The 25,695-nt window shown below is 48.5% G+C and overlaps 1 protein-coding gene across 5 annotated transcripts in view; it reads left to right on the forward strand.

The window, feature by feature from the left end:
- The window catches only part of LOC140470011 (uncharacterized), a 519,342-nt gene extending 493,870 nt beyond the window's left edge, over window positions 1-25,472 (forward strand). For all 5 annotated transcript variants that reach the window (XM_072566479.1, XM_072566481.1, XM_072566484.1 and 2 more), the window contains one exon: window positions 22,921-25,472. In XM_072566479.1, the coding sequence (XP_072422580.1) occupies window positions 23,913-25,223 (1,311 nt within the window). In that variant the 5' untranslated portion in view covers window positions 22,921-23,912 and the 3' untranslated portion in view covers window positions 25,224-25,472. The remainder of the gene's footprint in view (window positions 1-22,920) is intronic.
- The last annotated feature ends 223 nt before the right edge of the window (window positions 25,473-25,695 follow it).

Raw genomic sequence — 25,695 nt, forward strand, 5'->3', positions numbered from 1 at the left:
TATAGGAAGGGAAAAGGTTGAGATTCTGAAGGGAGATTACAGAGAGTTAGGCAGAAATTTAAGAAGGAGGTCCTCAAGGGTCGTAATATCTGGATTATTCCCGGTGCTACGAGCTAGTGAGGGCAGGAATAGGAGGATAGAGCAGATGAATTCATGGCTGAGGAGCTGGTGTATGGGAGAAGGATTCACATTTTTGGATCATTGGAATCTCTTTTGGGGTAGAAGTGACCTGTACAAGAAGGACGGATTGCACCTAAATTGGAAGGCGACTAATATACTGGCAGGGAAATTTGCTCGAACTGCTCGGGAGGATGTAAACTAGTAAGGTGGGGGGGTGGGACCCAGGGAGATAGTGAGGAAAGAGATCAATCTGAGACGGGTACAGCTGAGAACAGAAGTCAATCAAACAGTCAGGGCAGGCAGGGACAAGGTAGGACTAATAAATGAAACTGCATTTATTTCAATGCAAGGGGCCTAACAGGGAAGGCAGATGAACTCAGGACATGGTTAGGAACATGGGACTGGGATATCAGAGCAATTACGGAAACATGGCTCAGGGATGGGCAGGACTGGCAGCTTAATGTTCCAGGATACAAATGCTTTAGGAAGGATACAAAGGGAGGCAAGAGAGGACGGGAAGTGGCATTTCTGATAAGGGATAGCATGACAGCTGTGCGAAGGGAGGATATTCCCAGAACTACATCCAGGGAAGTTATTTGGGTGGAACTGAGAAATAAGAAAGGGATGATCACCTTATTGGGATTGGATTATCGATCCCCCAGTAGTCAGAGGGAAATTGAGAAACAAATTTGTTAGGAGATCTCAGCTATCTGTAAGAATAATAGGGTAGTTATGGTCGGGGATTTTAACTTTCCAAATATAGACTGGGACTGCCATAGTGTTAAAGGTTTAGATGGAGAGAAATCTGTTAAGAGCGTACAAAACAATTTTCTGATTCAGTATGTAGGTGTACCAACTAGAGAAGATGCAAAACTTGACCTACTCTTGGGAAATAAGGCAGGGCAGGTGACTGAGGTGTCAGTGGGGGAGCACTTTGGGGCCAGCGACCATAATTCTATTAGATTTAAAATAGTAATGAGAAAAGGATAAACCAGATCTAAAAGTTGAAGTTCGAAATTGTAGAAAGGCAAATTTTGACGGTATTAGGCAGGAACTTTCGAAAGCTTATTGGAGGCAGATGTTCGCAGGTAAAGGAATGGCTGGAAAATGGGAAGCCTTCAGAAATGAGATAACAAGAATCCAGAGAAAGTATATTCCTGTCAGGGTGAAAGGGAAGGCTGGTAGGAATAGGGAATGCTGGATGACTAAAGAAATTGAGTGTTTGGTAAAGAAAAAAAAGGAAGCATATGTCAGGAATAGACAGGATAGATCGAGTAAATCCTTAGAGAATAGAGGAAGTAGGAGTATACTTAAGAGGGAAATCCGGAGGGCAAAATGGGGACATGAGATAGCTTTGGCAAATAGAATGAAGAAGAATCCAAAGGGTTTTATTAAATACATTAAGGACAAAAGGGTAACTAGGGAGAGAATAGGGCCCCTCAAAGATCAGCAAGGCGGCCTTTATGTGGAGCCACAGAAAATGGGGGAGATACTAAATGAGTATTTTGCATCAGTATTTACTGTGGAAAAGGATATGGAAGATATAGAATGTTGGGAAATAGATGGTGACATCTTGCAAAATGTCCAGATTACAGAGGAGGAAGTGCTGGATGCCTTGAAACGGTTAAAGGTGGATAAATCCCCAGGACCTGATCAGGTGTACGTGAGAACTCTGTAGGAAGCTAGAGAAGTGATTGCTGGACCTCTTGCTGAGAAATTTGTCTCATCGATAGTCACAGGTGAGGTGCCGGAAGACTGGAGGTTGGCAAACGTGGTGCCACTGTTTAAGAAGGGTGGTAAGGACAAGCCAGGGAACTATAGACCGGTCAGCCTGACCTCAGCGGTGTGCAAATTGTTGGAGGGAATCCTGAGGGACAGGATGTTACATGTATTTGGAAAGGCAGGGACTGATTCGGGATAGGCAACATGGCTTTGTGCATGGGGAATCATGTCTCAGAAAACTGATTTAGTTTTTTGAAGAAGTAACAAAGAGGATTGATGAGAGCAGAGTGGTAGATGTGATCTACATGGACTTCAGTGAGACATTCGACAAGGTTCCCCATGGGAGACTGATTAGCAAGGTTAGATCTCATGGAATACAGGGAGAAGTAGCCATTTGGATACAGAACTGGCTCAAAGGTAGAAGTCATAGGGTGATGATGGAGGGGTGTTTTTCAGACAGGAGGTCTGTGACCAGTGGAGTTCCACAAGGATCGGTGCTGGGTACACTACTTTTCATCATTTATATAAATGATTTGGATGTGAGCATAAGAGGTGTAGTTAGTAAGTTTGCAGCTGACACCAAAGTTGGAAGTGTAATGGACAGCGAAGAAGCTTACCTGAGATTACAACAGGATCTTGATCAGATGGGCCAATGGGCTTAGACGTGGCAGATGGAGTTTAATTTAGATAAATGCGAGGTGCTTCATTTTGGGAAAGCAAATCTTAGCAGGATTTATACACTTAATGATAAGGTCCTGGGGAGTGTTGCTGAATAAAGAGACCTTGGAGTGCAGGTTCATAGCTCCTTGAAAGTGGAGTCACAGGTAGGTAGAATTGTGAAGAAGGTGTTTGGTATGCTTTCCTTTATTGGTCAGAGTATTGAGTACAGGAGTTGGGAGGTCATGTTGTGGCTGTACAGGACACTGTTGGAATATTGAGTGCAATTCTGGTCTCGGAAAGATGTTGTGAAACTTGAAAAAGTTCGGAAAAGATTTACAAGGATATTGCCAGGGTTGGAGGATTTGCGCTATAGGCAGAGGTTAAATAGGCGAGGGCTGTTTTCCCTGGAGCATCAGAGGCTGAGGGGTGACTTTATAGAGGTTTACAAAATTATGAGGGGCATGGATAGGGTAAATAGACAAAGTCTTTTCCCTGGGGTGGGGAAGTCCAGAAATGGATAGAGTAAATAGACAAAGTCTTTACTCTGAGGTAGGGGAGTCCAGAACTGGAGGGCATCGGTTTAGGATGAGAGGGGAAAGATATAAGAGGGACCTAAGGGGCAACGTTTTCACACAGAGGGTGGTACGTTTATGGAATGAGCTGCCAGAGGATGTGGTGGAGGCTGGTACAATTGCAATAAAAATAAGGATGGCTGTTTTCTAAAATCTACACACAGGGAGCTGTTCTCCACAATACAAACAGGAACTGTTGTTCGCTACCAGATACACAGGGACTCCTCGTTCTCTGTAATACAGACAGGGACCGCTGTTCCCTGTATTATAGACAGGGACTGCTGTTCTCTGTATTATAGACAGGGTCTGCTGTTCTCTGTATTATCGACAGGGACTGCTGTTCCCTGTATCACAGACAGGGACTGCTGTTCCCTGTATTATAGACAGGGACTGCTGTTCCCTGTATCATAGACAGGGACTGCTGTTCTCTGTATTATAGACAGGGACTGCTGTTCCCTGTATTATAGACAGGGTCTGCTGTTCTCTGTATTATAGACAGGGTCTGCTGTTCTCTGTAATATCGACAGGGACTGCTGTTCCCTTTATCACAGACAGGGATTGCTGTTCCCTGTATTATAGACAGGGACTGCTGTTCTCTGTATTATAGACAGGGACTGCTGTTCCCTGTATTATAGACAGGGTCTGCTGTTCTCTGTATTATCGACAGGGACTGTTGTTCGCTGTATCACAGACAGGGACTGCTGTTCCCTGTATTATACACAGGGACTGCTGTTCCCTGTATCATAGACAGGGACTGCTGTTCCCTGTATCACAGACAGGGACTGCTGTTCCCTGTATTATAGACAGGGACTGCTGTTCTCTGTATCGCAGACAGGGACTGCTGTTCCCTGTATTATAGACAGGGACTGCTGTTCCCTGTATTATAGACAGGGACTGCTGTTCTCTGTATTATAGACAGGGTCTGCTGTTCTCTGTATTATAGACAGGGACTGCTGTTCCCTGTATCACAGACAGGGACTGCTGTTCCCTGTATTATAGACAGGGACTGCTGTTCTCTGTATTATAGACAGGGTCTGCTGTTCTCTGTATTATCGACAGGGACTGCTGTTCCCTGTATCACAGACAGGGACTGCTGTTCCCTGTATTATAGACAGGGACTGCTGTTCTCTGTATTATAGACAGGGTCTGCTGTTCTCTGTATTATAGACAGGGTCTGCTGTTCTCTGTATTATCGACAGGGACTGCTGTTCCCTGTATCACAGACAGGGACTGCTGTTCCCTGTATCATAGACAGGGACTGCTGTTCCCTGTATCATAGACGGGGACTGCTGTTCCCTGTATCACAGACAGGGACTGCTGTTCCCTGTATTATAGACAGGGACTGCTGTTCCCTGTATTATAGACAGGGACTGCTGTTCCCTGTATTATAGACAGGGTCTGCTGTTCTCTGTATTATCGACAGGGACTGCTGTTCCCTGTATTATAGACAGGGTCAGCTGTTCTCTGTATTATAGACGGGGACTGCTGTTCCCTGTATTATAGACAGGGACTGCTGTTCCCTGTATTATAGACAGGGACTGCTGTTCCCTGTATTATAGACAGGGACTGCTGTTCTCTGTATTATAGACAGGGACTGCTGTTCTCTGTATTATAGACAGGGTCTGCTGTTCTCTGTATTATCGACAGGGACTGCTGTTCCCTGTATCACAGACAGGGACTGCTGTTCCCTGTATTATAGACAGGGACTGCTGTTCTCTGTATTATAGACAGGGTCTGCTGTTCTCTGTATTATAGACAGGGTCTGCTGTTCTCTGTATTATCGACAGGGACTGCTGTTCCCTTTATCACAGACAGGGACTGCTGTTCCCTGTATTATAGACAGGGACTGCTGTTCCCTGTATCATAGACGGGGACTGCTGTTCCCTGTATCACAGACAGGGACTGCTGTTCCCTGTATTATAGACAGGGACTGCTGTTCCCTGTATTATAGACAGGGACTGCTGTTCCCTGTATTATAGACAGGGTCTGCTGTTCTCTGTATTATAGACGGGGACTGCTGTTCCCTGTATTATAGACAGGGACTGCTGTTCCCTGTATTATAGACAGGGACTGCTGTTCCCTGTATTATAGACAGGGACTGCTGTTCTCTGTATTATAGACAGGGACTGCTGTTCCCTGTATCACAGACAGGGACTGCTGTTCCCTGTATTATAGACAGGGACTGCTGTTCCCTCTATTATAGACAGGGTCTGCTGTTCCCTGTATTATAGACAGGGACTGCTGTTCCCTGTATTATAGACAGGGACTGCTGTTCCCTGTATTATAGACAGGGACTGCTGTTCTCTGTATTATACACAGGGACAGCTGTTCCCTGTAGTATGGACAGGGACTGCTGTTCTCTGTATTATAGACAGGGACTGCTGTTCCCTGTATTATACACAGGGACTGCTGTTCCCTGTATTATACACAGGGGCTGCTTTTCTCTGTATTATAGACAGGGACTACTGTTCCCTGCATTATAGACAGGGACTGTTGTTCCCTGTATTATACACAGGGGCTGCTTTTCTCTGTATTATAGACAGGGACTGCTGTTCCCTGTATTATACACACGGACTGCTGTTCCCTGTATTATAGACAGGGACTGCTTTTCTCTGTATTATAGACAGGGACTGCTGTTCTCTCAAATATAGACAGGGACTGCTGTTCCCTGTATTATAGACAGGGACTGCTGTTCTCTCAAATATAGACAGGGACTGCTGTTCCCTGTATTATAGACAGGGACTGCTGTTCCCTGTATTATAGACAGGGACTGCTGTTCCCTGTATTATAGACGGGGACTGCTGTTCCCTGTATTATAGACGGGGACTGCTGTTCCCTGTATTATAGACGGGGACTGCTGTTCTCTGTATTATAGACGGGGATTGCTGTTCTCTGTATTATAGACGGGGACTGCTGTTCCCTGTATTATACACAGGGACTGCTGTTCCCTGTATTATAGACGGGGACTGCTGTTCTCTGTATTATAGACAGGGACTGCTGTTCCCTGTATTATAGACAGGGTCTGCTGTTCTCTGTATTATCGACAGGGACTGCTGTTCCCTGTATCACAGACTGGGACTGCTGTTCCCTGTATTATAGACAGGGACTGCTGTTCCCTGTATCATAGACAGGGACTGCTGTTCCCTGTATCACAGACAGGGACTGCTGTTCCCTGTATTATAGACAGGGACTGCTGTTCTCTGTATCACAGACAGGGACTGCTGTTCCCTGTATTATAGACAGGGACTGCTGTTCCCTGTATTATCGACAGGGACTGCTGTTCTCTGTATTATAGACAGGGTCTGCTGTTCTCTGTATTATAGACAGGATCTGCTGTTCTCTGTATTATCGACAGGGACTGCTGTTCCCTATATCACAGACAGGGACTGCTGTTCCCTGTATTATAGACAGGGACTGCTGTTCTCTGTATTATAGACAGGGTCTGCTGTTCTCTGTATTATCGACAGGGACTGCTGTTCCCTGTATCACAGACAGGGACTGCTGTTCCCTGTATTATAGACAGGGACTGCTGTTCCCTGTATCATAGACAGGGACTGCTGTTCTCTGTATTATACACAGGGACAGCTGTTCCCTGTAGTATGGACAGGGACTGCTGTTCTCTGTATTATAGACAGGGACTGCTGTTCCCTGTATTATACACAGGGACTGCTGTTCCCTGTATTATACACAGGGGCTTCTTTTCTCTGTATTATAGACAGGGACTACTGTTCCCTGCATTATAGACAGGGACTGTTGTTCCCTGTATTATACACAGGGGCTGCTTTTCTCTGTATTATAGACAGGGACTGCTGTTCCCTGTATTATACACAGGGACTGCTGTTCCCTGTATTATAGACAGGGACTGCTTTTCTCTGTATTATAGACAGGGACTGCTGTTCTCTCAAATATAGACAGGGACTGCTGTTCCCTGTATTATAGACAGGGACTGCTGTTCTCTCAAATATAGACAGGGACTGCTGTTCCCTGTATTATAGACAGGGACTGCTGTTCCCTGTATTATAGACAGGGACTGCTGTTCCCTGTATTATAGACAGGGACTGCTGTTCCCTGTATTATAGACGGGGACTGCTGTTCCCTGTATTATAGACGGGGACTGCTGTTCCCTGTATTATAGACGGGGACTGCTGTTCTCTGTATTATAGACGGGGATTGCTGTTCTCTGTATTATAGACGGGGACTGCTGTTCCCTGTATTATACACAGGGACTGCTGTTCCCTGTATTATAGACGGGGACTGCTGTTCTCTGTATTATAGACAGGGACTGCTGTTCCCTGTATTATAGACAGGGTCTGCTGTTCTCTGTATTATCGACAGGGACTGCTGTTCCCTGTATCACAGACTGGGACTGCTGTTCCCTGTATTATAGACAGGGACTGCTGTTCCCTGTATCATAGACAGGGACTGCTGTTCCCTGTATCACAGACAGGGACTGCTGTTCCCTGTATTATAGACAGGGACTGCTGTTCTCTGTATCACAGACAGGGACTGCTGTTCCCTGTATTATAGACAGGGACTGCTGTTCCCGGTATTATCGACAGGGACTGCTGTTCTCTGTATTATAGACAGGGTCTGCTGTTCTCTGTATTATAGACAGGGTCTGCTGTTCTCTGTATTATCGACAGGGACTGCTGTTCCCTGTATCACAGACAGGGACTGCTGTTCCCTGTATTATCGACAGGGACTGCTGTTCTCTGTATTATAGACAGGGTCTGCTGTTCTCTGTATTATCGACAGGGACTGCTGTTCCCTGTATCACAGACAGGGACTGCTGTTCCCTGTATTATAGACAGGGACTGCTGTTCCCTGTATCATAGACGGGGACTGCTGTTCCCTGTATCACAGACAGGGACTGCTGTTCCATGTATTATAGACAGGGACTGCTGTTCCCTCTATTATAGACAGGGACTGCTGTTCCCTGTATTATAGACAGGGTCTGCTGTTCCCTGTATTATAGACAGGGACTGCTGTTCCCTGTATTATTGACAGGGTCTGCTGTTCTCTGTATTATAGACGGGGACTGCTGTTCCCTGTATTATAGACGGGGATTGCTGTTCCCTGTATTATAGACGGGGACTGCTGTTCCCTGTATTATAGACAGGGACTGCTGTTCCCTGTATTATAGACAGGGACTGCTGTTCTCTGTATTATAGACAGGGACTGCTGTTCCCTGTATCACAGACAGGGACTGCTGTTCCCTGTATTATAGACAGGGACTGCTGTTCCCTCTATTATAGACAGGGTCTGCTGTTCCCTGTATTATAGACAGGGACTGCTGTTCCCTGTATTATAGACAGGGACTGCTGTTCCCTGTATTATAGACAGGGACTGCTGTTCTCTGTATTATACACAGGGACAGCTGTTCCCTGTAGTATGGACAGGGACTGCTGTTCTCTGTATTATAGACAGTGACTGCTGTTCCCTGTATTATACACAGGGACTGATGTTCCCTGTGTTATACACAGGGGCTGCTTTTCTCTGTATTATAGACAGGGACTACTGTTCCCTGCATTATAGACAGGGACTGTTGTTCCCTGTATTATACACAGGGGCTGCTTTTCTCTGTATTATAGACAGGGACTGCTGTTCCCTGTATTATACACAGGGACTGCTGTTCCCTGTATTATAGACAGGGACTGCTTTTCTCTGTATTATAGACAGGGACTGCTGTTCTCTCAAATATAGACAGGGACTGCTGTTCCCTGTATTATATACAGGGACTGCTGTTCTCTCAAATATAGACAGGGGCTGCTGTTCCCTGTATTATAGACAGGGACTGCTGTTCCCTGTATTATAGACAGGGACTGCTGTTCCCTGTATTATAGACGGGGACTGCTGTTCCCTGTATTATAGACGGGGACTGCTGTTCCCTGTATTATAGACGGGGACTGCTGTTCCCTGTATTATAGACGGGGACTGCTGTTCTCTGTATTATAGACAGGGACTGCTGTTCTCTGTATTATAGACGGCGACTGCTGTTCCCTGTATTATACACAGGGACTGCTGTTCCCTGTATTATAGACGGGGACTGCTGTTCCCTGTATTATAGACGGGGACTGCTGTTCCCTGTATTATAGGCGGGGACTGCTGTTCCCTGTATTATACACAGGGACTGCTGTTCCCTGTATTATAGACAGGGACTGCTGTTCTCTCAAATATAGACAGGGACTGCTGTTCTCTGTATTATACACAGGGACTGCTGTTTTCTGTATTATAGACAGGGGCTGCTGTTCCCTGTATTATAGACAGGGACTGCTGTTCCCTGTATTATAGACAGGGACTGCTGTTCTCTCAAATATAGACAGGGACTGCCTTTCTCTGTATTATACACAGGGACTGCTGTTTTCTGTATTATAGACAGGGACTGCTCTTCCCTGTGTTAGACACAGGGACTGCTGTTCCCTGTATTATAGACAGGGACTGCTGTTCCCTGTATTATACTCAGGGACTGCTGTTCCCTGTATTATAGACAGGGACTGCTGTTCCCTGTATTATAGACAGGGACTGCTGTTCCCTGTATTATAGACAGGGACTGCTGTTCCCTGTATCATAGACAGGGACTGCTGTTCCCTGTATCATAGACAGGGACTGCTGTTCCCTGTATTATAGACGGGGATTGCTGTTCCCTGTATTATTGACAGGGACTGCTGTTCTCTGTAATATAGACAGGGACTGCTGTTCCCTGTATTATAGACAGGGACTGCTGTTCTCTCAAATATAGACAGGCACTGCTCATTCTCGACAATAGACAGCAGACATGTTCTGGTTCCTACAGTCCCACAAGATTTATCTTGTTGTCAACTTCATGAATGAAATGCTTGAGTGGGGGATATGCCAGATCATGAGGTGACAGATTGTGTTGGAATACAACTCTGCTGCTGTTGCTGGCCCATAGCCCACTCTTGTGTTCCTGGGTCTGTTCGGAGTCTATTTAACACAGTGATAGTGCCACTCTACACAATGGAGGTTATTCCCAATGTGAAGGAATCTCAGTAGTGTAGAACCAGAGATTCAATCTCATTGCGATATCACTAATACGGCAGATGAGGAGAACCGTTTACTTATTTTGAGTTCTCAGCATCTAGGAATATTTGACAGAAAAAGGTAGTGGAACCTGGTTCCAGGAATAAATGGAAGGGAGTTGGAGAACTTGTTCAGGATAAGGAACTTGCAGGTTTCAATTGGAGATGGGGCACTCAACATGTCTGCTGTTTCAAAGCACAAAAGGCTCAGGGTCCTCCTCTGTACTTTTAAGTTTCCATAATGCTGCAGTAAAATAAATGAGAACATTATGGGTTTTAGGCAGCCAAAATTTTGTTCAACATCCCATTTTCTTTTTATCATCATAAATTTCTGTGTTTCTTAAAGGATGCCAAATGGTAGGGGAGCGAACAAAGCAGGCCAAGGGGCATCTGCATCCCAGCAACCAATCTGTGGTATCAGTGAACAATGTACAAAGGGAAGAATGATATATCACATTGGATATGTATCAATCTCCAGCCACTCTCCTGATTGCCATCAACTGCACCTAATATCGTCACCTCGACGCCAATGAAGGCAAATTCTGAAACCTCTCTGAAAACTCAGTGTGGAATTGGTTTGGATTTGGGGATGGGGGGGGACAGAGACTGGGGGACACTGAAGAATGATCAGGCAGGAGAGTAGTAGGTAAAGTCTCTGACATGTTCCCACCTCCACAAGATGCATTGCATTGTGGGAGGTCTGTGGACACTCTTCCTGCCCACCCCAAACTGAGATCCTTGGAAGATTAATGTTCAACTAACACCTTCTTCACCCCCATTGGGCGTAGCCAGCATTCTACTTAGTGGAGAAAGACACTCATTGATTTACTGGATAGTGATGGGGGGGAGATGGCTAGATTGAGCTGTTCCTCAAATGTTTGAGACACCTTCCTGCAAGAGGCTAGAGGAGAAATTGGAGGGGGCCCTGTCTGATAGATTTCCATCATCAGTCGCCATGGGTGAGATCCCTGAAGACTGGAGTGGCTCCCTCTAGGGGCCAGGAGGAGGAATGGCAGCCACTGTCTGAATGAATGAAATTGATTTGTTTCATAGAGAAATGTCCGACTGGGTCCTTTATTCTTCTTTCACCATCCAATAACAAGGCAGCACACCCTCCCCCTGAAATACCAACATGAATTACTGCAATATTATAATACAGGACATGTGTAACTGTTAGGAACCACAGAAAGATGAAAACATTTCACATCATTCCTTGGTCAGAAGTTGATTGAACTGGTCCTGTCATTTCCTGCTTTCTGCCTCCCTCCCTTTTTAAATAAAGGAGTTAGATTAGTTATTTCCTCAGTCTAAAGGAACCTTCCGCTAATCGAACCCACTTTAATTCATGCAGAAAATGACTGAAGAGGGAGATTGACAGTGATTGGGGTATCGCATTGTAAGGGAACCAGGCAGATGTCTGTGTGAGGGTGGGAATGTGACACTAGGTAGTACACTGCCTCCCTGGTTCCAGAGGCTGGGATGGCACTGAGGGGCTGAAGGACAGTCTAAAAGGGACACCAGCCAATATAAGGTGGGGGGACAGAGGGAGCATTGAAAGTCGAATATAGGAAGTTGTGAAATCAGTTGCAAACCAGGAAACAGAGTAATTGTGTCATTTTAAGACAAAGACTATCCTGCGTACCTTTGAAGGAACTATGAACCAGCACTCCAGGGATTCTTTGTTGGATCCCCCGTGTCTTACATACTAGTTAGTGGAAATAGAATATCATTCTTTACCCTTTCAAAATTGTTTTACATTTTGAACTCCTCCATAAGGTCACCTCTTAATCTCTCTGCTCCAAGGAGAACAAACCCAATCTCTTTAATCTTTCCTTGTATCTAAAATCCTTCATTCCTAATGTAAATGTCCTTTTGAACTCTGTCCAGGGCTTTAACGCCCTTCCTTCAATGAGTTGCCCAGAACTGAACACAATATTCCAAATGTGATCTGACCAATGCTTTGTAGAGGTGACTAGTCTGATGATGTTAACTCGAAAACTAACTCAGCTGGTCCCAAGGAATCCAGAGGCCCCCAGAGACAGGATGGGAGTGTCCTGGAGATGTTTCAGAGCTGACTCTGAGACAGACATGAGCTGTACAGCAGCAGATGGGAGTGGATCATTCTCTGTTCCCCACTGAACACTGGCCATAATCTGTATGAATGACTGAGATGATGGGACCCTCGGTTCCATTTGCTGATAACACAAAGTGATGTGGGACAGGAAAATACCAAGAGGACAGAGAGAGGCTGGGAAAGGGGGTTGGACAGGTTCAGTGAGTGAGTAAGAAAAGTCTGTACAACATCCTGGTGTGAAATGGAAGGCTGTGTTCCTTCATTTTAGTCCTGAAAGTGTTTCAGAGTATTGTTCGGGTTTTCGAAGATGATCCTAATCCTAGCCCCAGAAGCAGCAAGCAGCTTTCCTCTCTATCTATTCCAGCTGTTGGATGTGACATGTTCTCCCTCTTTCTGGAATCTCCACCCAGTGGGAATCGTTGATCTTTGATCAAACCTGTCTTGTCCCATTCATATCCTGGAGACTGAGTCTGGGGTTAAAGTAACGGGGCCTCCTCCATCGCCAGACCATGGTAACACGACGCCTGGAGGAAGAGCGCCTCATCTTCCGCCTAGGAACCCTCCAACCACAAGGGATGAATACAGATTTCTCCAGCTTCTTCATTTAACCTCCCCCCACCTTGCCTCAGTCCCAACCCTCGAACTCAGCACCACCTTCCTAACCTACAATCTTCTTCCTGACCTCTCCACTCCCACCCCTTCTCCGGCCTATCACCCTCACCGTAACCTCCTTCCACCTATCGCATTCCCAACGCCCCTCCCCCAAGTCCCTCCTTCCTACCTTTTATCTTAGCCCACTTGGCACACCCTTGTCATTCCTGAAGAAGGGCTTATGCCCGAAACACCGATTCTCCTTCTCCTTTGATACTGCCTGACCTGCTGCGCTTTTCCAGCAACACATTTATAAACCCTGGGATTTGACACCAACACATCAATCCCCAGTGAGTGTCTGACAGACAGGACTCCCCCAAAGATGGAATTAAAATTTTAAATGAGAAACTCTATCCAAAGACTTGTTGTAACATCAGAGTAATACTAATTGTGGGATCTTGCTGTGTCTGAAGGGACTGAACGGTCAGTAACAGAATGAATACACCATTGGCTCAGAGACAGGAGACAGGATAGAGGGGAATGAGGGTTTCAGACTGGAGGGAGCTCCAGGCACATACAAGTTGGGAACTGTTTTCAGTAAAAGGCAATTGATCCCAGGTCACTGCAGAGTGTAAGAATCTGATGCCTTTCCCTCACTATCCTCCTCCAATCCCTGGGAAGATCTGCTCCCACACCATGTTCCACTGTTGACTGTGTTAGATATTTTGATACATTGGGGATGGGCGGGGGTGATTTTAAACCTGGGATTTTAAGCTTGCCTTCAAAATGCTCTCGCTCCCCCTTTCACATGATCTTTTCTCTCTTTTATCCCGAGGAACTTTTGTTTGGAAATCTGCAACATGAAGATCCAAAATGTTCAAGGCCAGGAAAGAACAACATCCAGAGGGGGAACATGGGCCTGAGGCCTGAGGCCTAGTCGACAGGCTGCACCCTGTGGGGGCCCACAGTGAGTTGTGTGTTTATTTACCCCGAGGTTTAATCTCTTCTGGGGGGGACCCTGGGTTTTAGGGGCCTCTGGGTAACTGGTTCCTGTCAGATTGTGGCCCTGTCATTTTTCAAACAGACTTGAAGCCTGGGATTAAAGTAATTGGGGACTTGTGATTTAAGACAAATATACCAATCCCCAGAAAGTGTCTGACAGACCAGACTCCCCAAGAAGGGAATTAAAACCTTAAATGAGAAACTCTCCCCAAAGACTTGTTCTAATGTCAGAGTAATGTGGGATGTGTACAGGCCTGGGTGATCAAATGTGATAATCGCATAAATAAGACACAGGTTGGCCGGTTCAATTCAATTCTCTGAGTATCAGGGAGGGGATCTCTCTGTCCATATGTCTCTCGCTCTCTCTCTCTCGCTGTCCCCTCTCTCACACCTTCTCCAGCTTCTTTTGTTGATATTTTAAACAAATAAAACCGTCCCACACACAGCAATGTGACTCGTGGGTATTTGAAGTGGGGGAGATGGAAATATTTTGTAGCACAAGGTGAATGTTTTTGAGACAAAGGGGTAAAAGAAAACAAGGTCCACAGAGAGAGAGAGTGGGGGAAGGAGGGAGGGATAGAGGGATAAGATGGGAAGGGGGGGAAGGAGGGGGAGGAGGGAGGGTGGAAAGCAGGGGGAAGGGGTGTAATGAGAGGTGGGAAAGGAGAAGGGGTATGAGGAGAAAGGAGGAAGGAAAGGGGGAAGGAGAGGTGATGAAAGTAGACATGGGGTAAGGTGAGGGGAAGCAGAGGAGGGAAGGAGAGGGAGGGAAAGGGGGAAGGAGAGGGGGAAAGGAGGGGGGACAGAGAGAGGATGAAAGTAGAGAAGGGGTAAGGAGAGGGGGAAGGAGAGATGGGAAGGAGAGGGCGAGAGGGGGAAGGAGAGAGTGGGGGGGTGAGAGTGGGGGGAAGGAGAGCGGGGGTAAGGAGAGCGGGGAAGAAGAGGGGGAAGGGGGCAAAGGTGATTGGGGGAAAAGGGGGGAGTAGAGGGAGAAGGGGGAAGGAGTGGGGCAAGGAGACGGAGGCAGAGAGTGGAGAGGAGAGATGTCAGAAGGAGTTGGGGGAAGGAGAGAGGGGAATGGAGTGGGAAGGGGGGGAGGGGATGTTGGGGGGGAAGGAAAGAGGGGGAAAGAGTGAGGGAAAGAGTGTGGGAAGGAGAGTGGGGAAGGGTGGAAGGAGAGGGGGTGAAGCAGTGGGGTGGAAGGAGAGGGGGAAGGGGGGATGGACAGGGAGTGAAAGAGAGGGGGAGGAGGGTTGTCAGAAGGAGATAGAGTGAAGGGGGGTGAAAGAGAGGGCACAACAAGGAAGAGGGTGGACAGAGGGGAGAAGCAGTGGGGGATAAGGAGAAAGTGGAAGGAAGGGGAAAGGAAAGAGTGGAGAAGGTGAGGGGGGAAGGAAGGGGGGAGGAGAGAGCGGAGAAGGAGAGGGGGGGAAGGAGAGAACAGGAGAAGGAGAGGGGAGAAGGAAGAGGGAAGGAGAGAGGGGAGAAGAAGAGAGGGGAAGGAAAGGGGAAGGAGAGGGAGAGAACGAGAGAGGGGAAGGAAGGGGGAAGGAGAGAGGGGAGAAGGAGAAGGTAGAAGGAAGTGGGAAGGAGAGAGGGTAAAGAAGGAGAGAGGGTAAAGAAGGGGGAAGGAGAGAGGGGAGAATGAGAGAGTGGTGAAGGAGAGGGGGAAGGAAAGGGTGGAAGGAGAGAGGGGAGAAGGAGAGAGTGGTGATGGAGAGGGTGGAATGAGAGGGGGAATGAGAGAGGGGAGAAGGAGAGAGTGGTGAAGGTGAGGGGGGAAGGATAGAGTGGTGAAGGAGAGGGGGGAATGTGAGATGGGAGAAGGAGAGAGGGGAGAAGGAGAGGGGGGGAAGGAGAGAGTGGGGAAGGAAATGGGGTAGGAAGGAGAAAGGAGAGACGAGAAGGAAGGGGAAGGAGAGGGGGCAGGAGAGAGTGCAGAAGGAGGGGGGAAAGGAAGGGGGAAGGAGAGAGGGGAGATGGAGAGAGGGGGGAAGGGTGGAAGGAGAGAGAGGAAGAAAAGGGGAAGGAGAGAGGGGAGAAGGATAGAGTGGTGAAGGAGAGCGGGGAAGGTGAGAGGGGAGAAGGAGAGAGTTATGAAGGTAAGGGGTGAAGGAGAGGGGGAAGGAGAGAGTGGGGAAGGAGAGAGTGGAGAAGGAGAGAATGGAGAAGGAGAGGGGGGAAGGAATGGGGAAAAAGAGAGGGGAAAAGAAGAGAGTGGTGAAGGAGACGGGGGAAAGAGAGGGGGAAGGAGAGAGGGGAGATGAAGAGGGGAAGAAGAAGAGGAGGAAGAAGAAAGGGGACGAGAGGGTGGAGAAAGAGAGTGGAGAGAAGGAGAGGGGGGAGGAGAGGGGGAAGGAGTGAGGGGAGAAAGAGAGAGGAGGAGGAAGGGGGAAGGGGAGAGTGGAGAATGAGAGGGGGAAGGAATGGGGTGGAGAGAGGGGAGAAGGAGAGGGGGATAAGGAGAAAGTAGAAGGAAGGGGAAAGGAAAGAGTGGAGAAGGAGAGGGGGAAGGAAGGGGGGAGGAGAGAGGAGAAACAGAGAGAGAGGGGAAGGGAGTGGGAAGGAGAGGGGGGAAGGAGAGGGAATGGAAGGTAGGAAAGAGAAAGGGGAGAAGGAGAAAGTGGTGAAGTCGAGTGGGGAAGGAGTGGGGGAAGGAGAGAAGGGAAGGGGGAAAGTGAGAGTGGAGAAGAAGAGGGAGAAGGAAGGGGGAAGGAGAGGGAATGGACGGGGGGAAGGAGAGAGAGGAGAAAGAGAGATGGTGAAGGAAAGGGTGGAAGGAGGGAGGGGAGAAGGAGAGTGTGGTGAAGGAGTGGGGGGAAGGAGATGGGGGGAAGGAGAGGGAGAAGGTGAAGTGGAAAGAGGGAGGGGAGAAGGAGAGAGTGGTGAAGGTGAGGGGGGAAGGAGAGGGGGAAGGAGAGAGTTGGGAAGGAGAGAGAGGTGAAGGAGAGAGTGTTGAAGGAGACAGGGGGAAGGAGACTGGGAAGGAGAGAGTGGTGAAGGTGAGCGGGGAAGGAGAGAGGGGGAAGGAGAGAGGGGAGAAGGAGACAGGGGGAAGGAGACTGGGAAGGAGAGAGGGGAGAAGGAGAGAGTGGTGAAGGTGAGCGGGGAAGGAGAGAGTGGTGAAGGAGAGGGCGGAAGGAGTGGGGGAAGGAGAGAGGGGCGAAGGAGAGAGGGGAATGAATGGGGAAAGAGAGAGGGGAGAAGGAAGGCGGAAGGAGAGAGGGGAGAAGGAGAGAGGGTTGTAGGGGGTAGTGTAATTTTTAAACGGTTAGCTGCCTTTTAGTCTTTTCTACCTCATAGTAAACACAAGCATGTAGGGGGTAGACGGTTAGCTGCCTTTTAGTCTTTTCTACCTCATAGAAAACACAAGCAGACACTCGAAACTGTTGCCGGACCTCCCCCACGTTTATATGAATGAAACAGTTGTAACAGCTTTCCTCGATAGTTGAGAGGCCGCCCTTAACCACAGTTGTACAACATCATCCATATAAGGGAAGAATGGGAAGCTCAAACACTGATTGGCCAAGTGAATGATAAAAGAATCTAAGGCACCAGAACCCAAAAAAGGAAAACAGTGGGGAATCCGAGCACTCGTTGGTCAAGGCAGCAGTAGTAAACCCAGCCCACATATACATGTATATAATGTGTGGAGATTACTATGCTTGTGTGTGTGTGTACCTTTGGGAACAGCACCCGACTTTGCAAAGTTGAATGAAAAAGTTTTGGACTGACTCCTCCGTGTCTTCGTTCCTGGGAAGGGAAATAAAAAGTGCCGTAGATGGGGCTGGATAGCCACTTATCTCGCACAATTGGGGGCTCCTCCGGGATGAAATAATTATTGCCGGGGGGGCAGTCTCTTCGGCTCACGGATCAAGCCTGATTACAACAAAGACGCGTCTAGTATATATTTATACTTCTCACTGATCGGCTTGGTCCGTTGGCCGTTGGCCAAGAGAGGATGTGACCCGGCTCATTTAAAAATAATTTTGAATCCTGGAAAAGGAACACACGGACGAGTGCTGGGACGACCGGTTAGTGACTATACACGGGGGTACACACATTTAAAAAGGCCAGACAACTCCGTGCACGGATCAAGGTAAGAGATTCTTTTGTTCTTCATTGTTGGCCGCGTGGTTTTGACGGTCATCTGTGAAAACGCTTTGGGCGTTTAAGACCAGGACTGAAGATAAACCACGGGAAATTGTGGTTTTGACGGTCATCTGTGAAAACGCTTTGGGCGTTTAAGACCAGGACCGAAGATAAACCATGGGAAATCAGACTTCTAAGGAAAAGTCAGGGAAGACTGCAAATGGGAAAGAAATACCCCCCGATAGTCCATTAGGTCGGAAGTTAAGTCTATGGACGGACAGCAGTAGAACGAAGGACTTAAAGAAAGAGACCATGATAAAATATTGTTGTTTTATATGGACCAAAGAACCTATCCGCGCCCCCTCGGTAGTTTGACCCGAGTATGGGTCTGATGAAGACTGGGTGTGTCAAATCCTAAATGTATATGTTAACAGAAAACAACCGTTTAACCCAGAGGAGAGCAAATATGCCGCCGCCTGGTTGGCGGGCGACGGCGAGAGTCCCACACGTCTCTAATCCTCTGATTCCCCAAACAGACCCGAGGAAGCCCCAGAAGTCTTGGGACATCCTCACCGACGGTTTGCCACCGTCTTCCCGCCCCCGTATATACCACCCGCGCACGACCAGGCGTCCAGCGCGGACCTCCCTCCTGCGACGGATAATTCCGAGTCCCAGCAGGCTACGACCAGTGATGAAGGGACTGCTGGGTGGGGGGGGGCACAGGAGGGGGCGCAGAACTCACCCCAGGCACTCGGAAATCAGTCCGACTCGAGATGCGGAGAGGTCGAGAAGAGGGATTGAGAGCTGGGAGGAGTGACAATATTGAACAGCTGAACCCCTTACGAGAGGTGCCGTTTGGGAACGAACGGACCGGGTTCGTAGTACAACCTTTAAATTCTGGGGATATCCGGCAACTCCGTAATGAACTACCCCGTCTACTGGACGACCCCGTCAGTGTGGGAATACAACTGGACCAATTTCTGGGGCCCAGTATATACACATGGGCTGAACTGCAGGCCATGATGAGAATACTATTTAATTACGATGAAATTGTTATGATCCGGAATAGTGCAATGGCCATTTGGGATAGGGAGCATCAGGATGGCCCTCAGCGTGGAGAGCAGAAGTACCCCTTAGAGGACCCCCGGTGGGATCATAACGACGCGGGGGGACGAGCCAATATGACAGACCTCAGAAGCCTTATAATCAGGGGGATCCAAACCTGCGTGCCCAAACAGCGGAATTTAGCAAAAGCATTTGAAGTTGGACAGAAAAAGGATGAATCCCCGAGTGAGTTTTTAGACCGTTTGCGGGAGTCCATGCGAAAGTATTCAGGTTTAGACCCTGATGGGGAAATAGGCAAGAGCATGCTTAAGGTGCACTTTGTGACTAAGTCATGGCCTGACATTCAGAAGAAATTACAGAAAGTGGAGGATTGGGCTGAAAAGGATGTTGCAGAATTATTACGGGAAGCACAGAAGGTGTACGTTCAGAGGGATGTAATAAGGGAGAAACATAAGACAAAAATGATGGTGGCAGCCGTACGGGAAGCTTGTAAGTCCACCGGAATGGGGGAGGAAGATTATAGTGTGGAAAGAGGAACGTTGAAGAAAAGTTGGAGAGGGAGAGAAGCGAGACGGGGCAGAAGTGAGAGAGGAGGATCTTATGGAATTGAGCGCCCTCAGAAGGCCGGATGTTACCATTGCGGGAAACTGGGACACTTCAAAAGGGATTGTCCCGAGTTTAAAAGGGAAAGAGAAGGGATGTATGAAATGGAGTGTGAACAAATGGATTAGGGAAGTCAGGGGAGGATCGGAACACGGGCCTACCAAGAACCCCTAGTAAATTTACGGGTGGGCCCATTTAGACAAGATGTTACCTTCTTAGTTAACACAGGCGCTGGCAGGTCCTCAATTCCCCTCCATCCAAGGGGGGTTGGCTTCCAATCTAAAACATTAAACATTTCAGGAGTTAAGGGTGGGGTTTTTAATGCGAAAATATTCGAACCACAACCCTTGCGGCTGGAGGAGGAGGAGCTCCAGGTGGAACTCCTTCACCTCCCCCATCTTCCCTATGGGTTGTTGGGACGGGATTTGATAGTCCGTTTCGGATTGCGAATAGAAGTGGGAGAAGAGGAAGAATTAGCCGTTACCATGTCATACCTTAGTGAGTCCCGATTGACAGAGATAGACCCTAGGGTTTGGGTCGCTAAAGGGAACCGGGGGGGACTCGCAATTCGACCTGTGGAGGTAAAATTAAAGCCCCAGAGCTCCGACGTCAGAGTGCGCCAATACCCCATCTCTTGGGAAGGGAGGCAGGGCCTGAAGACAGTTATGGAAGACCTAATAAAAGATGGATTGGTAGAGCCCTGTATGTCACGATACAATTCCCCCATCCTGCCGGTCCGGATGTCGGATGGGAGCTACCGAATTGTCCAAGACCTAAGGGAAGTAAATAAAATTGTCCAAGTACGGCACCCTGTGGTACCGAACCCATACACTATTCTGGGGCGAATCCCCCCGGACCACGGCTGGTTTAGTGTTATAGACTTAAAGGATGCCTTCTGGGCGTGTCCCCTGGACAACGACAGTAGGGATCTTTTTGCTTTTGAATGGGAGGATCCTGATACTGGCAGACAACAACAGTACAGGTGGACCGTACTCCCCCAAGGATTCACTGAGTCCCCGACTCTGTTCGGGCAGATTCTGGAACAATTATTGGAGGGACTAACCTTGTCCCCGGCCCTTAAGCTTATACAATACGTGGACGATCTCCTTTTATCCCGACCGGCGGAGGAGGACGTCCTACTTGGGACTAATGCCCTGTTAAATTACCTAGCTGAGAAGGGGTTAAGAGTGAGTCAGAAGAAGCTCCAATATGTCGAGAAAGAGGTTAAGTACCTGGGACACTTGATAAGCCAGGGACAGAAACGAATAAGTCCGGAAAGAGTGCGGGCAATAATCGAACTAGGCCTCCCAACGACCAAGAGGGAGTTGCGGAAGTTCTTGGGACTCTTAGGCTATTGTCGGTTATGGATAGACGACTATGCCCCCCTTACTAAAGACTTGTACCTAAAACTCATTGAGGAGGCACCCAACAGAATAAAATGGGAGGAGGAGGAGAAAAAGTTAATTGAAACCCTAAAAGAAAAATTGATGGCCGCACCTGTTTTAAGCTTGCCGGATTTTAGTAAGACATTTCGCCTCTTTGTGAACTCCAGAAAGGGAACCGCTCTTGGAGTATTGACCCAGGACTGGGGGGGGGGGGGGGGGGGGGAAGGAAGCCCGTGGCTTTCCTGTCAAAAATTCTGGATCCAGTCTCCCGAGGGTGGCCGGAGTGTGTCCAAGCGGTGGCAGCCACGGCAAAGCTGGTAGAGGAAAGCAGGAAGTTGACTTTCGGGGCCCCCTTGACAGTCACTACTCCCCACCAGATTAGAACTATCCTGAATCAGAAGGCCGGGAGGTGGCTGACTGACTCGAGAATTCTGAAATATGAAGCCATACTGTTAGACCGAGAAGACCTCCGAATAGAAGTCGGGGGCTGCCAGAACCCGGCGGTCTTTCTTTGGAAAGGGGAAGGGGAGGAGGAACTGGAACACTGCTGTTCAGACATAATAGAGTACCAGAGAAAAGTGAGGGAAGATCTGAGGGATACCCCCTTACATGCAGGAAGGCGGTGGTACATTGATGGGTCCTCTCGAGTGATAGATGGGAAGAGACACAACGGTTATGCAGTCATTAGTGAGACTGGTTGGGAATTAGTGGAAAGTGGACGGCTACCGAATGCCTGGTCCGCACAAACGTGCGAATTGTACGCCTTGCACCGGGCTCTGAGGAATTTAAAGGGAATAGCCGGGACAATCTACACTGACTCTAAGTATGCCTTTGGGGTAGTACACACCTTTGGGAAGATCTGGAAAGAAAGGGGAATGATAAATAGTAGAGGAAAGGAGTTGGTCCATGAGGAACTAGTAGCCATGATCTTGGAGGATTTGTTGCTGCCACAAGAGATTGCTGTAGTACATGTGAAAGGACACCAGAAAGACGATAAAATAGAGACCCTGGGGAATCAATTGGCAGATGAACAGGCAAAATTGGCTGGGATGGGGAAGGAAGCAATAAACTGCCTGGTAAGGATTCCACAGATATCCGAAATTACCGAAGTGCCCACGTTTACTGACAAAGAAGAAACTCTTCTCGCGTCTCTGGGGGGTACAAAGGATAGGGAAGGCAAGTGGACCTTACCCGATGGCCGCCAGCTACTAAATCGACCGTTGACGCGGGACATTATTGCCCGTTTACACCAAGGGGGTCACTGGGGCGCCCAGGCACTGTGTGGTGCCTTCCTGCGCCGATATGCTCACCCTGGTCTGTACATGGTAGCCAAGCAGGTCACAGGAGATTGTATAACATGTCGAAAGATTAACAAAAGGGGGCTGCGGCAGCATGCAAGACAAGGGGGTAGGAGTCCGGCCTATAGGCCGTTTGAGTATATCCAGGTAGATTACACTGAGCTCCCCCCTATAGGTCGCCTGAAGTATCTATTAGTAGTGGTAGATCACCTGACAGGATGGGTGGAAGCTTTCCCCACTACCACGACAACGGCAACTCAGGTTAGCAAGATTCTACTCGAGCAAATCATCCCACGATTTGGGCTACCCCGCGCTATTGACTCTGACCAGGGGAGCCACTTCACCTCGACCGTCCTCCAGAATGTAGTGCAAGCAATGGGGATTGACTGGGATTTGCACACCCCCTGGCATCCCTCCTCCTCGGGCAAGGTCGAAAGAATGAACCAGACCATCAAAAAGCAGCTAACCAAGCTCACTAGTGAAATCGGCCTGCCTTGGACCAAATGCCTACCCCTTGCCCTGTTGCAAATTCGCACCCAGCCAAGGCGGGATTTGGGCGTCTCCCCTTTCGAAATGTTATTTGGCCTCCCGTTCCATGGGCCGAAGGGGGAACCTCCTGTATTTGAGTCTCGGGATATGTTTGTGCAAAAATATGTGGTGGCTCTGGGGTCTGCTCTATCTCGTTTACGCCAACAGGGACTTTTGGCACAGACGCCGCCCCTCGAGTTTGCGGTGCACACCGTCAAGCCGGGTCAGTTGGTCCTGATTAAAAGCTGGAAGCAACGTACCCTCGAACCAACTTGGGACGGTCCCTTCCTGGTACTTTTGACGACCGAAACGGCTGTCCGTACGGCCGAAAAGGGCTGGACACATTACACTCGAGTCAAGGGACCAGTGCCACAACCGACGGAGGACGAACGAACCTCTCTGACAAAGTCATCTAAGGAACAGAGACTCTGAGAACGAACTAATCGGACTTTGGCGAGTCTAAAGGAACTGTGCCCTCAGGCTACGGGTGTCGCGACAAAATGCGGTGAATCGTATTGTTAACTTGCTATGCCATTGTCCTTGGGCTGGGTCTTTGTGTGCGTGTTACCCAATTTGGCCTCCGGATGAAACAAATAGAGGACCGTCAGTGGTTCACCATCTCCGTGCTTGCCAACCAATCAACACAGACATTTAGCTTAGACCTTTGTGAGTTGGTGCCCTGTAGGACTAAAAGTCAACTGAATCAAACTAAGCAGAATCTAGAGAGAGAAAGGGGGTTCCAGGGTCAGACGTTAGTATTACAATTGTATGGTAGGGAAGGCCTAAGTAGGCTTCCAGCCCCCGGGGTCCAGGCTATGGTGTCAGTTGTCCGTGATCCCATCACCCCTGGACGGGATTGTGGGCAGAATCAGTGCAATCCGCTTTATCTGACCATAAAGAACTTGGAAAAGAACGAGGCGAGACTTAATAGAACAATACTGGGTATTAGAGTTGGGGGCCAGGCAGGATGGGGGGGAATGCAGCTGTGCTGCACGTATATCACGGTCATTGAAGCTGAGTCTGGGGGCTCATCCACCACTGATAAGCAGGAAAAGATTAGAATAATTGAGACGACGGATTTGGAAAAGACCTTTGAAATAGAAACGGGATACGGGGAGGCGAATGCCTGGATGGAATAGGTCAAATATACTGTGAGGAGCATGAAAAAGAGTGATTGCTACGCATGCACGAGTGCCCGCCCTAACCCTCAGGTGGTCCCATTCCCGCTGGGATGGGAGAAATACCCACGAGCCATGGACTGCATGATAAGGCTGTACCAGGACCGAGAGGCCTGGAACGACCCCACTTGTCGACCCTTGAGTTTGAAGTTTCCCCCCGTCAGGTCTGAGGGGGCGCCCCGCCCGCCATCATTCTCAGGGGTAACGGGTACGCACCAGGCCTGCGTCTCTCGGACGGGACTACAGTGGGACGACGATGTGGGGACATTTGACAAGTGCAGCGGATCAATCCGGCTGGTCAATGAAACTACCGGGGGCGGGAATTACTCCCACATTCATGTGCCTCGGGCAGACCTCTGGTGGTACTGTGGTGGGAGGGTTCTGCGACCGACCCTGCCCCAAAAATGGACGGGCACTTGTGCGATCGTTCAATTGGCCATCCCATTCACCCTGGTATTCGAAAAACAAGAGCAACCCCGTTCTAGTGGAAGAACTGAGAGAGCTTTGGAGACCTCTTTCGATGATAACATATATTTAGATGCCATAGGGGTCCCCAGGGGTGTTCCTGACGAATACAAGGCGAGGAACCAGATAGCGGGGGGTTTTGAGTCGTCACTGTTCTGGTGGGTAACCATCAATAAGAACGTGGATTGGATTAATTATATTTACTACAATCAGCAGAGGTTCATTAATTATACCCGGGATGCAGTGAAAGGAATAGCAGAACAACTGGACGCCACTAGTAGGATGGCGTGGGAAAATAGGTTGGCCTTAGACATGATGTTGGCAGAGAAGGGGGGTGTTTGTGTCATGATAGGTACTCAGTGCTGCACTTTCATCCCCAACAACACAGCCCCTGATGGGTCCATCACCCGCGCCCTGGATGGACTCACCACATTGGCGGACGAACTGGCCGAAAACTCGGGCATCGACTCTGGCCTCACGGACTGGTTGGAAGCTTGGTTCGGTAAATGGACGGGGGTGGTCGTTCCCTTTCTTGTCTCATGTATAGTGGTGGCAGGGGTACTCACTGCCCTTGGGTGTTGCGTTATTCCCTGTGTCCGGGGATTAACTCAACGACTGATCGAAACCGCCCTTACTAAGAAGGATGTTCCCTATGGGCAGGTTGAACGAATAAATCTCGAGATGGAACAACGTGAATCCCTCTTGGGCGGGGGTAGTATTAGAGAAGGGCAGTTTGATGAACAAGCTCGGGAGTTATTAAATGCCCTGGAGAAGAAACTTACGGTTGAAAAATTACAGGCCGTAAGAAAAGACACGGGGGATTTGTAGGGGGTAGTGTAATTTTTAAATGGTTAGCTGCCTTTTAGTCTTTTCTACCTCATAGTAAACACAAGCAGACACTCGAAACTGTTGCCGGACCTCCCCCACGTTTATATGAATGAAACAGTTGTAACAGCTTTCCTCGATAGTTGAGAGGCCGCCCTTAACCACAGTTGTACAACATCATCCATATAAGGGAAGAACGGGAAGCTCAAACACTGATTGGCCAAGTGAATAATAAAATAATCCCAGGCACCAGAACCCAAAAAAGGAAAACAGTGGGGAATCCGAGCACTCGTTGGTCAAGACAGCAGTAGTAGACCCAGCCCACATATACATGGAAATAATGTGTGGAGATTACTATGCTTGTGTGTGTGTACCTTTGGGAACAACACCCGACTTTGAAAAGTTGAATGAAAAAGTTTTGGACAGACTCCTCCGTGTCTTTGTTCCTGGGAAGGGAAATAAAAAGTGCCGTAGA

The sequence above is a fragment of the Chiloscyllium punctatum genome, chromosome 50 (assembly GCF_047496795.1).
Source record: "Chiloscyllium punctatum isolate Juve2018m chromosome 50, sChiPun1.3, whole genome shotgun sequence".
Lineage (NCBI taxonomy): Eukaryota > Metazoa > Chordata > Chondrichthyes > Orectolobiformes > Hemiscylliidae > Chiloscyllium > Chiloscyllium punctatum.